General features: G+C 40.7%; 1 protein-coding gene across 1 annotated transcript in view; it reads right to left on the bottom strand.

The window, feature by feature from the left end:
- Positions 1-527: 527 nt before the first annotated feature.
- Positions 528-13,379, bottom strand: part of ACSS1 (acyl-CoA synthetase short chain family member 1) — a 72,086-nt gene continuing 59,234 nt past the window's right edge. The window contains exons 13-14 of the mRNA XM_090285948.1: positions 3,283-3,401; positions 528-2,192 (exon numbers count right to left, since the gene is read on the bottom strand). Of these exons, the coding sequence (XP_090142074.1) occupies positions 2,013-2,192; positions 3,283-3,401 (299 nt within the window). The 3' untranslated portion in view covers positions 528-2,012. The remainder of the gene's footprint in view (positions 2,193-3,282; positions 3,402-13,379) is intronic.

Below are 13,379 nucleotides of genomic sequence, written 5' to 3'. Positions count from 1 at the left end.
TAGTGAAGGACATGGAAAACCTCATCCACCCACATCTAATATAAGGATGACCTGGGTGATGGCTTGTCTCACAGGCAAGCTTGTTCTTCTCCTATATGCAGTCTATGATGTTAATTTAGCTGCCTAGGGATCTATTCATGTCCTCATTCTCACCTACATTCTGGATCAGCACTTGCCACCAGACCCTGTGTGATGATTGGAATGTCCTCATCCATGTGTCCAATCTGGGAGCTACGGACCACGTGCAGCTATTGAGCACTTGAACTGTGGCTACTGCCATTAAGGAACTGAATATCCTATTCTGTTATGTTTGTTCTATTTTATTTTAGTCTCATCTATTGTTTTTTGTTTTTTTTATTTAAATAGCCACATGTGACTAGTACTTATTGGAAAGCGCAATACTTAGACGATGGGTTTTTTTAAAGTGGTCTCTTGAGTGAATAGGCCCCTTCCAGTTTTGTTCTTAAGATTATATTCAGCAGCAAAGAATGATATTATTTGATCAAAAAATCACAAACAAAGGAAAATGAACAAAATAAAGCTTTATTTGAGCTGTCCTGTAGATCATTCTGAGGCCCTGGTCACTGTCCAAGTTTACATCTAAGCCATTTCACAAATAACACCATAACTACAGTCTGCCAAGTCTACCACAAATGTGATAGGTCCAGGCGCATGGTTCTCTGTGGCTAACACTGCAACAACAGACTATCACTCAGTATATCTCTGTGCTATAGCCAATGGTCACGCTGTTGGGTGTCACAGGGGTAGTTGCCTAATCACTTGAGAGGCCAGTGCAGCTACAGTCCACAGTAAGTGTTCAGCACCCCAGAACCCCTTGAACACCTACATAGATGCAAGGCACCATAGACTGTGAGGTAAAGACAAGGATAACCTCTCCCTCTCCTTAAGGATCTACCTCAGCATGCTACCTTCCCCTGCACTCCACACCATCAACCCTGGCTTCCTGGATAATAAACACTTTGTGACTTGATGATTTAAATCATCTTGCTAACCTCCAGACCACTGAAGGCACATTGAAAGAAATAAACTTGATTCAGAGCTCCAGCTCTCATCACTGGACCTATATGGTTCTTATGCCCCAACCACAGAATGAAGAACAGGCAGAGCTTACAAGGCCCTGGTTATAGCCAAAGTAGTGCTCTAAGTTACCTGAGTTGTCACTGGCTTCCCTGAACCTCCCCACAAGAGGCATCCAAGTGGAGGGAGAAACCTTTCCAGATCACAGCTTGGAGAAACAGAACATGTAACTAGAGTAGATTTAGAACTAAAAGATGAGGACATTCATGTCACCACTTTACTACAACAGTTGGGTTTCATTGCACACAAACCAAGGGAAATAGAAATATACACCAAAAAAAGATGCCACAGGCCCAAGTGTTCTCAAGATAGCTGTGTTTAAATTGAGGTACCAACATTTCCAATTCAGATTTCCAAATATGCCAAGCAATAATTAAAAGTGCACCCTCCTATCCTCTCCATGTTTCCCCATGAGCAAAGACAGAAAAAGATATTTTCATAACTTTAAATGTTACAAAGAACATGTACAAATTCATACATTCCACACATGTGCTTGGACATTATTCTTCAAAAAATAAAGTATAAAAATAAAATCTCTGCCTATTGTACCTAGAAACATCTGGAAATAACATAACCGCTTCTAGTTCTCAGTCATCTGAGCAGGCATACTCTGCCAGATGTTGCACCTTTCTGTGCTGTCTGGAGAGGACACAGAAACAGATGACAGTGACTTTTCATTCCAGGAAACCAAATTCAGTACAAGTAAAACGAACACCAATTACATATGACAGTATCCCTGCATGGGTTCTCTAACAGAAAAAAGGAAGGGGTTTTAGCATGATCTTTACATTTGGGGCAGTGTGGGTTATGTGCTAGGAAGGGCTGCTCTGGGATATCTGAAAACAAGCCAAATGAGAGCTATGTTCTAGAAGGACAAGTTAGGGGCTTGGACACTGGGACTTGGTCACAGCCCATCACTGACCAGCAGCCCTCTTGTCTATGTGCTTCTGGTAGGCACTCAGTATTTCCGCGATTATGCTGGGGTCCTCCAGAGTGGTGGTGTCCCCCAGATCCTGAGCTCTGCCTGTGATTATCTTCCTCAGGAGTCTCCGCATGACTTTTCCAGACCGAGTTTTTGGAAGACGTTTCACTATCTGGCAAGGAAGGGTGCAACATTAAAATCTGGAGAGGTGCCCAGATTCCCAGCCAGCATCCAACTGCATTGAGGTAAGGAGGATTCTTTCCCAGAGGATAGTGGTGCCCATGGTCTCTGGTTTCATCCTCCTATAATCTGGACCTAAAGTTGTAATGAACCCACAGTGCAGAATCAATCACGTATCATGCTGAAGTGTCCACCAGGCCAGGGTTCACCTCACTGTCAACACTTCTGTTTTTCCTATCAACTACATTAGCGAGGGCCTTCATGTGGCAATAGGATCAAGCATGTGCCACAGCACCTCATCTCCACCCCCTGGCCTGGGTCCAGGTTGGTGTTGTCTTACGTATGAGATGAGAACTATTTAAGAGAAAATACACTTTCTTGCTTAGTATTTGAAAATTTAGTATTTTACATTTTCAAAAAGCCATGGTCCATCCAAAGTCAGTGGCAATATATTAGGAGCTGTGTTTGGGCACTTGAATAGTGACCTGTCTTTTGAAAGAGTTCAGTTCACCTAAGGAGAATTCAGGTCTCTCAGAAACTCTGGTCCCAAGGCCAGCAGTTTGACCTTATGTCACACCAAGTGAGGCTTCAGAGGACCACTTTTTGTCAAAAGAACACCATAGGGGAAATGTTAATAAAGGAAGGAATGAAAAGCTAACAGGGCTGAGAGGCTGGCCTAATTCTTCCATAAAACTACTCCAACACAGGCTCCCTCGTATAGGGTCTGGTGACATCTCCTTTGCTGGGACTGGGAAAGCTGTTCAGAAACCACACAGGGGCTGAAGAACTCTGATACTTTCCACATGTTTCTCTGTTTAAAATCCCTTATTCTGGCCTCCATATGCCAAAATAAGAGAGTATCTAATCTTGCCCAGCACTATCCCCTGGACAGGTGAGCTGTGAAACTTTTGTTGCTTTGTCTCCCTGCCCCTCTTTCTCTGACAATACAGCCATCTGCCACCCTCAGCTACCACCCAGAAAACTAAACAGCTAGTGTCAGTTTTGCTGTGATGTTAGTGGTGGGAAGTGGAGAAGGAGTAAGATGAGCAGTGCAGTTGAACTGGAGGCAGAAGTGCACTCACCAGAATCTGATCAGGAACAGCGTACTTGGCAATCTTGGTGGCCACTGTGGACCTGAGCTCACTCATCACCACATCCGAGTCGCCTGCATCATCTTTCAACACAATGAAGGCAAATGCAGCTGAAAGGAGAGCAAGATTTTGGGGATGCATTAGCCAGAGTGTTGTACACAAATAACCGTAAATTCAAAGGCTTTCAGACGGGTGGCAGGATAGTCAGCAGTCCACTGGGTGTGCTCCTATTGCAGAGGAGACTTGGAGGACAGGCAGAAAGCAGTGTGGTGAGAGAACGGCTTTCAGATATGGCAAACAGAGAGGAGTGTGGGAACAGCACAGGAAAGAGAAGGAACCCTGACCTGCACTTTCTAAGGAGAGTCGCTGGGGCCCTGACCCCAGCCAAGCACCTTGGGCTGCACCGGGAAGGGACGCTGGCTGATCAACTCAGTAGCAGGGATCCAAGGGGGTGAAGAGTGAAGGCAGGATAAGTACAGAGGCCTGGAGGCTACACTCTCACTATGGGCGCCCTGCCCAGCAATATCTGGGAGGGATTCAATGAAAAGGTGTGCTGGCCTCCTTCCAAGTCTGGATCTTTGGCTTAATTGTTGAGAGATCGTATGTATAACCAGTGGACACTGCCTGGAGTTGAGCCTTGTGGCTGCGGGCAGACGCAGGAGGTTGCTTCCTAGCAACCTGTTGAGTGCAGATCGCGGAAGAGACACTGGTGGGAACCCAGTGTTGCCAGTTTGGCACCGACGGATGGCAACTCGGTGCGCAGAGAGATTTTGCAGTGCCCGGAAGATTTTCCCTGAAAGGAGTGGGGGCTGCAACTCAGTCTGGGCCTGCTGGCAGAGCTGAGAGTAAGCAAGAAGGGGTCTGTTTCTAAGAGGCATAAAGCAACGTTTTTATTTGTCGTTTGTTTGTTTTCCATGACCCAGGAAGAATAGCAGGAGGCGCAGTGAGATTCTTAAGGGGAGTTCACATGTGCACTAGCCCCAGGCTCTGGGGTCGGAGGGGAAGTGAGGGGGTGGGCGAGCCGGACTGGAGATGCTTGAGTGTTGCAGGAGAAATTATTTGGGCAGATGGCTCCCCTCCTGGTGGCAATAGCTAGAGTGGAAGCACTAGCCCTGCCTGAAGAAAGTACTTGGCCCTGCCCCATGGTGCTTAAGCCTGACTGTGGATTTCAGAGTGACTAGAGTCAAAAACGAAAGGAAGAGACCCTGGCAAAAGAGCACCAATAGCTGTGATTAGGCTGCCTAGAGCCAGACTTAGACACAAGCTGAAGTCAACAGGGTGGTTCCAGAAAGAGAAGGAAATGGAAAAATACAGAAATATGGAGACAAATTCCACTGTGACCTTCTATAGGAGTCGTCTCCTACATATCCTTTTAATAGTCATTGTTTGTCCTCCCAATCTATACATTATAAGTAAATAGTCTTTATATTATAGTTTATTTTAAATCTCATATTTTGCTCTTCTCTTTTCTCAATCGATTTTACCATTTGATTTCCTCCTCTTATTTATGTTTAAAATTCTATATTTTCTCTTACTACCACTCATTTCAAATCTGCACTCATTTTTCTTCACTTCTCCAGCCTCTTCTTTTTTGCGTCATAAAATACACTTACTCTCTATCCACCTTGATCAATCTGTCACATTCCTGCAACTTTATTCATAGACCTTCACTATTCTGGTATTTCAAACCTCAAATCTTATCATTCTCCTCTCGTAACCAATCTGTACCTTCCTCCAGCCCTTTCCTTCTTTCATTTTAAATTTGAATTTTTCCCAGTCTTAGCCTGGTTTTCATCCATCACTCTAAGTATTCCTTCCCCTTCTATCATCTCAAAATCACTTCCCTTTTTCCAGGCATCTCTTTAGTTTCTCTTTCTTTCTTATTTACCTCTAACTCCCATCCCACCTATATTAATCTTAGCTCATAGGTTACTGTTTCTCTAATCTGATGCCTGTTTTTATTTTCTCTTCTATTTATCTTCCTTATTTTGTGTGTATATGTGTTTGTTCTCTCACACAACTAATATATATATATATATATATATATAATTATAACTTCTGTTTAATCCTTTGAGTGCCAATGTCGCTGTGAGCGACGCCGACAAATTTTCCCAAAAGTGCCAGCGTTGCTCCCAGTGAGTCTTTTTTCAATGATTATAAATGTAAATAACCATGGAATAATTCGTATTTTATGTTTTGTTCCCTTTTTTTTTTGTACCTCAGGTTATATATTGATATAACTTTTTCTTGTGTTGATCCAAACTTCAAATTATGTATGGCACTCAAAGGGTTAAACCTAAAACTACATGTTTCCCCTCTTAATTCATCCTGCCTTCCTCCCTCAGTTTTTATTTATTTGTTTTTTTTATTTTCCTTTATTATTTTTTATTCCTTTTATTTCCCCCCTCCCTTTTTAATATATGATGTCAATTTTACTTTCTTTCTCTCATTGCTTTGTCCCTACTCACTACTGTTATTGCTCCTCCTCCACCCCTCTCAAAAATCATTTCTCTTTCAGTTACTCAACTCTCACTTGCTTTTCCTTTCTTAAAAGAGTCTCAATCTGATTATCCTTATTAATACTGGCTCATTAGCAGCTGATACGGTGATTGAGGGTGGGGAATATCTTTATGGGTGTGGGATTCTTGCTTGGGCAGGTTGCTTTGTTTTAGCAGCAGCTCAGCAAATGTTTACAAACAGAAGTGAGAGGAGTGACTCTCAGTCAGCTAGCTGGAGGGAAGGGCCCACCATAGAGCAACAGAACAACAAACAAAAAACCCAAGATTCTACCAGAAAACCCAAATAAAAGGCATAGAGGGCATCCCAAGAGCATCAAGTTCAGGAAACCAAAGAGTCTGCACCACTGAATCCCACAGAACTCCTACCAAAGAAAGTCACTACACGAAAGCAGGAAGTAAAAGCAGATCAATCTAAGAAGCAGAAACAAACAAGATGAGCCACATAAAATGGGGGAAAAAAAATACCCCATCAAAAGGAAAGGAGGAACTCCCAAAAAGAGGGATAGATGAAATAGAAGCAAGCAAACTATCAGACATGGAATTCAAAACAATGGTAAAGAGGAAGCGCAATGAACTCAACAAACTCAAAGAAAACTACAATGAACTCCAGGGAAACTACAAAGAACTCCAGGAAAACTATAAAGAACTCCAGAGAAGTTATAAGGAACTTACTGTGAGCTACACCAGCATTAAAAAGAACACAAATTATCAATAAGAGCCAGGAATAAATGAAGAATACAATTTCTGTACTGAAAAACACAGTAGAAGGAATCAAAAGCAGGCTAAATGAAGCAGAGGATTGGATCAGTGAGCTAGAGGAAAACGTAGAAAAAAATTCCCAGGCATTGCAACAAAATTAAAAAACACTGAAAAAGTATGAAGAGTGTTTAAGAGAGCTGTAGGACAACATGAAACGTAATAATATCCATATGATAGAGATAACAAAAGGAGAAGAGGAGCAATGGATAGAAAACCTTACTAAAAAAGTGGTGACAAAAAACTTTCTGAACATAATGAGAGAAAAAGGCTGACAAGTACATAAAGCACAGAAGGTCCCAATGACGATGAACCCAAGGAGGCCCACTCCAAGGCACATCATAATTAAAATGGTAACATTCAAAGACAAAGAGAGAGTCCTAAAGCCAGCAAGAGAAAAACAGCAAATAACATACAAAGGAGCTCCAATAAGGCTATCAGCTGATTTCTCAACAGAAACACTATAAGCCAGAAGGGAATGGTCAAAAATATTTCAAACAATGAAAATTAAAGGCCTACAACCAAGAATACTCTACCCAGTAAAGCTCTCTTTCAAAATGGACGGTGAAAAAAGGGGTTTCCCAAGACAAAGGAAGACTAAAGGAATACATCTCCACCAAACCAGCATTGCAAGAGATGCTAAAGGGACTGCTTTAATACAAAGAAGAAAAAAAGACAGGGAGAGGAACACAGGTACAAAGGGAAAAAATCACAATGAATAAATACTTATCAATAATAACCTTAAATGTAAATGGGTTAAATGCCCCAATAAAAAGATAAAGGCTAGCAAAATGCATACGAAAACATGACCCACATATATGCTGTCTACAGGAGAACCACCTCAGAACAAAAGATTTACACAAACTGAAAGTGAAGGGTAGGAAAAAAGTATTTCAAGCTAATGGGCATGAAAAAGAAACTGGGGTAGCAATACTTAAAACAGACAAAACAGATTTCACAACAAAGGCCATAATAAGAGACAAAGAAGGACATTTCATAATACTAAGGGAACAATATATCAGGAAGATATAACCCTGGTAAGCAAATATACAACCAACATAAGAGCACCCAAATATATAAGAAAAATCTTGGAAGACTACAAGAAGGATATCAACAGCAACACATTCATAGTAGGGGACTTTAACACCCCACTGTCAACAATGGACAGACCTTTGAAGCAAAGAAACTCCAAGGATATTTGGCATTGAACAACATTCTGGATCAAATGTACTTAATTGATATGTATAGACAGTTACACCAAGAAGCAAGATATACATTCTTTTCAAGGGCACATGGAATATTTTCAAGATAGATCACATGCTAGGACACAAAACTAGCCTCAACAAATTCAAGAAAATTGAAATTATATCAAACACCTTCTCAGATCACAATGGCTTGACACTGGAAACCAGCCTCAAGGAAAAAACTTGAAAACATTCAAGTTCATGGAGAATGAATTACATGCTGTTAAAAAATGAATGAGTTAACAAAACATCAAGGAAGAAATCAAAAAGTTTCTGGAAACAGATGATAATGAACACACAACACCCAAAACCTATGGAACACAGCAAAGGCAGCCCTGAGAGGGAAGTTCATAGCAATACAGGCCTACCTAAAAGTATAGAAGAAATTCAAATAAAAAATTTAACCTGACAGCTACAAGAACTATAGGAACAACAACAAACAAAGCCCAGAGCAAGTAGAAGGAAGGAAATCATCAAGATCAGAGCAGAATTAAATGACAAAGAGACTAATAAACAATTCAAAAACTCAATAAAATCAGGAGCTGGTTCTTTGATAAGATAAACAAAATCCATAACCTTTTAACCAGGCTCAACAAAAAAATAGAGAGAGGACCAAATAAACAAAATCAGAAACGAAAGAGGAGAAATCACAACCAATACCACAGAAATACAAAATATTGTAAGAAACTACTATGAACAACTATACAACAAGAAGTTTAACAGCCTGGGTGAAATAAACAGATTTCTGGAAACATATAATCTTCCAAAACTGAATCAAGAAGAAGCAGAAAGCCTGAATAGACCAATAACAAAAACTGAAAGTGAAGCAGTGATCAAAAAGCTCCCAGCACACCTGCCCTGGACTGGATGGTTTCACAGGTGAATTCTACCATACATTTAGGGAGGAAGTAACTCCTATCCTTCTCAAACTATTCAAAAAAAATTCAAGTAGAGGGAAGATTCCCAAACTCTTACTATGAGGACAGTATTACCCTAATTCCAAAAGCAGGTCAAGATGCAACAAAGAAAGAAAACTATAAGCGAATATTGCCGATGAACATAGATGCTAAAATCCTCAACAAAATATTGGCAAACTGGATCCAGCAACATATTAAAGAGATCATACACCACGATCAAGTGGGATTCATCTCAGGGATGCAAGGATGGTTCAATAATCACAGATCAATAAATATAATATAGCACATAAACAGAATGAAAGACAAAAACCACATGGTCTTATCAACAGATGCTGCAAAAGCATTTGATAAAGTACAACACCCATTTATGATGAAAACTTTCAAAAAATGGGAATAGAGGGAGCATATCTCAACATAATAAAGGCCATATACAAGAAACCTGAAGCCAACATCCTACACAATGGGCAAAAACTAAAAGCATTCCTCCTAAAACCATGAACAGGAGAATAAGGTCCACTCTCTCTGCTCCTGTTCAACATAGTCTTGGAAGTTCAAGCCACAGAAATCAGACCAGAAAAATAAATAAAAGCCATCCAAATTGGAAGAGGAAGTAAAACTGTCATTATTTGCAGGTGACATGATAGTGTACATAAAAAACCCTATAGACTCCAACAAAAACATACTCAACCTAATAAGTGAATTTGGCAAAATAACACGGTACAAAGTCAATATTCAGAAATCAAAGGCATTTCTGTACACCAACAGTAAACTACCAAAGATAAAAACTGGAAAGAAAAATCCCATTTACTATAGCAACAAGAAAAATAAAGTACCTAGGAATAAACATAACAAAGGAGGCAAAAGACCTGTACTCGGAAAACTACATAACCCTGCAGAAATAAGTTCAGGAAGATACAAATAAATGGAAGCACAAACCATGTTCATGGATGGGAAGAATCAACATCATTAAAATGTCCATACTATCCAAAGCAATTTAGAGATTCAACACAATCCCTATTAAAATACCACTGCCATATTTCACAGACCTAAGGAAAAAAAATTCAAAAATTTATATGGAACCAAAGAAGACCCTGAATAGCCACAGAAGTCTTGAGCAGAAGAACATGGTAGGAGCAATCACAATACCTGATATCAAACTATACTGCAAGGCCAAGGTAATCAAAACAGTCTGGTACTGGCATGAGAATACACATACAGATCAATGGAACAGAATAGAGCCCAGAAATAAACCCAGGTCTATATGGACAACTAATATTTGACAAAATGGGAAGAAACATAAAATGGCATGAAAAGAATCTCTTCAACAAATGGTGCTGGGAAAACTGGACAGGGACATGCAAAAAAATGAAACTAGACCACCAACTTACATCACACACCAGAATGAACTCAAGCTGGATAAAAGACTTAAATGTAAACCACGACAACATAAAAATCCTAGAGGAAAACATAGGCAGGAAAATTTCAGATATCCCACGTAACAACATTTTCACTGATACATTTCCTAAGGCAAGGGAAATAAAGGAAAGAATAAACAAATGGGACTACAGCAAACTAAAGTTTCTGCTCAGCAAAAGAAAACATCAGCAACATGAAAAGGGAACCAACCATATGGGAAAACATATTTGCCAATGATACCTCAGACAAGGGATTGATCTCCAAAATGTATAGAGAACTTATATGACTCAACACCGAGAAGACAGACAACCCAATTTAAAAATGGGCAAAAGACCTGAACAAATATCTCTCCCAAGAGGACATACAGAGGGTCCAAAGGCATATGAAAGAATGCTCAACATCACTAGCCATCAGAGAGATGCAAATAAAAACCACAATGAGATACCACTTTACACCTGTCAGAATGGCCAATCATCAACAAATCAACAAACAACAAGTGCTGGTGAGGATGTGGAGAAATTGAACCCTACTGCACTGTTGGTGGGAATGCAGACTGGTGCAGCCACTATGGAAAACAGTATGGAATTTCCTCAAAAACTAAAAATGGAACTGCCTTTTTATCCAGCAATTCCATTGCTGGGATTATATTAGAAGAATCCTGAAACACCAGTTCAAAAGAACCTATACACCTCTACGTTCAAAGCAGCACTATGTACAATAGCCAAGTGCTAGAAACAGCCTAGGTGCCTATGTGTAGATGAGTGAATCAAAAAACTGTGGTACATTTACACAATGGAATACTATGCAGCAGAAAGAAAGAAGGAACTTCTATCATGTGCGACAACATGAATGGAACTGGAGAGAATTATGCCTAGCAAAATAAGCCAGGCAATGAAAGACAAATACCATATATCACCTAATACAGAAGACTAATGAACAACAGAAACAAACAAGCAAAACTGAACGAGAGGCATGTAAACAAGGAACAGACTTACAGTGCCCAGGGGGAGAAGAGCGGGGGGTGGGGGGCAGTGGGTGACAGAGACTCAGAGTAAGAAGGGTAAGGGTCTAGTCAGGAACTAACATAAATGACCCATGGACATGGACAACGGGATGTGAACTGACTGTGGTAGAAGCGGTGGGCAGGGTTGCGGGAAAAAGTGGGAAAACTGTAATAGAAAAACAAACTTTTTAAAACATTTTTAAACCTAGTTTTCAAAAAATAGAAAAATAAAAAAGAAAGATAAAGTCATTGAAAAAATTCAAAGGATTTCAAATCACATATTGGTGGTGATCTTAGAGCAGCTGGTTTCTTTAGTTGAATCCTTAAAAATGCATTATCGTTTTCATTCAAAGTGGAAGCAATTTATTCAGCTCTGCTGAACGTCCCAGTGGATAGGCATGTGTGGGTGAGAGCTTTGCACCATGGCTCTGGTGTTGTGTGGCTGTGTGTGTGACCTTGGACATAGGACTTATCCTCTCTTACTGTCCCAGCACCTGTGAAATAGCCTGTAATATGGACTCGTAGATTTATTATCAGCTTCTGTGAGATGGTACAAGGTAACATGGCACATGGTACTAACTTCATGCATAAGTGTCCAACATTATAAGCACTAGCCACAGTAGATATCTAAATTTAAATTAAGTTAAAAATGCAGTTACTTGGTTGCATGAGGACTTGATGAATAGCTCCATCATGGCAGAAAATCTGTTGAGTGACAATAGCCATCCCATACCTTAGCACAGATATTTTGTCAATATCCTACCATGTTCCAGAAAAAAATTAAAGTGGCTCCCACAGATCTCTAAATGCATTTATTTTTACTCTATCTGGGATAATCTTGTATAGTAGTAGTCCCCAACCTTTTTGGCACCCCAGATCAATTTTTTGGAAGGTGGTGTGGAGGTGTAGACTCAGGTGGGGCCATGGAGCTCAGGTGAGCTTTACTGGCTGCTGCTGTGGATGGGGCAGTGGTGGGGTAGAGACAGGAGGTAGAGCTCAGGTGAGGTTCGCTAGTGGCTCAGTTCCTAACAGGCTGTGGACCAGCATTGGTCCATGGCCCAGGGATTGGTGACCACTGTTGTATATGGTATGACATTAGGATCTAACTCAACTTCTGGTCCACATGAGCAGTCATTTGTCCCAGTACCTTCTTGGAGAGTCTGTCCTTTCCCCCACTGGCCTGCAATGTCCCCCTCTCTCATATAGAGTTTTATATATGTGTAGCCCTCCTTAGTGTTCATTTGTCTGTTTATTCCTGTACCACTTTCACTCCTTCTTAATGAATTCTCACTCTGGCACATATCACCTAACATACTATGTAGTTTCCTCATTGATCATGTTTATTGTTTATGTCTGTCTCTCCCCTCTAATCCCTAACCACTATAGCATGTCAGCTCTAGGGAGCAGGGACTTCTGTCTCTTACTTTCTGCTGTGTCTCAGCATCTACAACTGTGCCTGGAACATAGAAGGTGCTCAACAAATGTTAAATGAATCTATGAATGACTTTCCTAAATAAGGAAATGACTTTCTTCCCATTACTATCTGGCAAACTCCTATTCATCCCTCAAGATCCAGTTCAGGTACCTTGTACTCTATGAAGGCTTTCCTGACTATCCATGAATGCCATGGTGGGACTTCCTATGTGTGAATAGTTATTGGTCTCCCATGCCCACCTCACTAGATTATGAGATCTTTGAAGGGAAGAACTGCATTTTTATCTCCTTGTGGTATTTGAGATTCCAGTCAGTCTAGGTCCACACCACAGGGGTTCAGAAGAAAGGGACAAAGCTAATACCTGAGCTGGCTGGGAACAACCACAGAGATGTGTCTATTGTGGATTTAATTAACATTTTAAAACCACCAAAGCAACACATACTGATTATCAAAAGTTAAAACACTGTAGAGGTATATAAAGTAAAACTGAATCCCACAGAACCTCTTCTCCCTTCATCCGCACCCCCACCCTCAGCCCCTTTAAAAACAGTAAAGAATGATGGTTGGCTTCATATCTTCGCTCTGCCACTTGCTAGCTGCATAGAAGCTACTTAACCACTCTGTCAGTTTTCTACTTATAAAATGGGAAGCTAACAGTACCCTCCTCACAGCTCTGTGTCAGTATTAAATGGTGACAGGCCCTGCATAAAACCCACAATGAGTATGTTCTCAGGGCCTGCTAGCTAACTGTCCCCAGACCCAAATTTTAAAGTTAACTTCTGGGAGGGAAGATGGCGG

Source organism: Furipterus horrens, unplaced genomic scaffold, assembly GCF_987537825.1.
Source record: "Furipterus horrens unplaced genomic scaffold, mFurHor1.1.pri manual_scaffold_8, whole genome shotgun sequence".
NCBI lineage: Eukaryota > Metazoa > Chordata > Mammalia > Chiroptera > Furipteridae > Furipterus > Furipterus horrens.
This window is presented reverse-complemented; position numbering and strand designations above follow the sequence as displayed.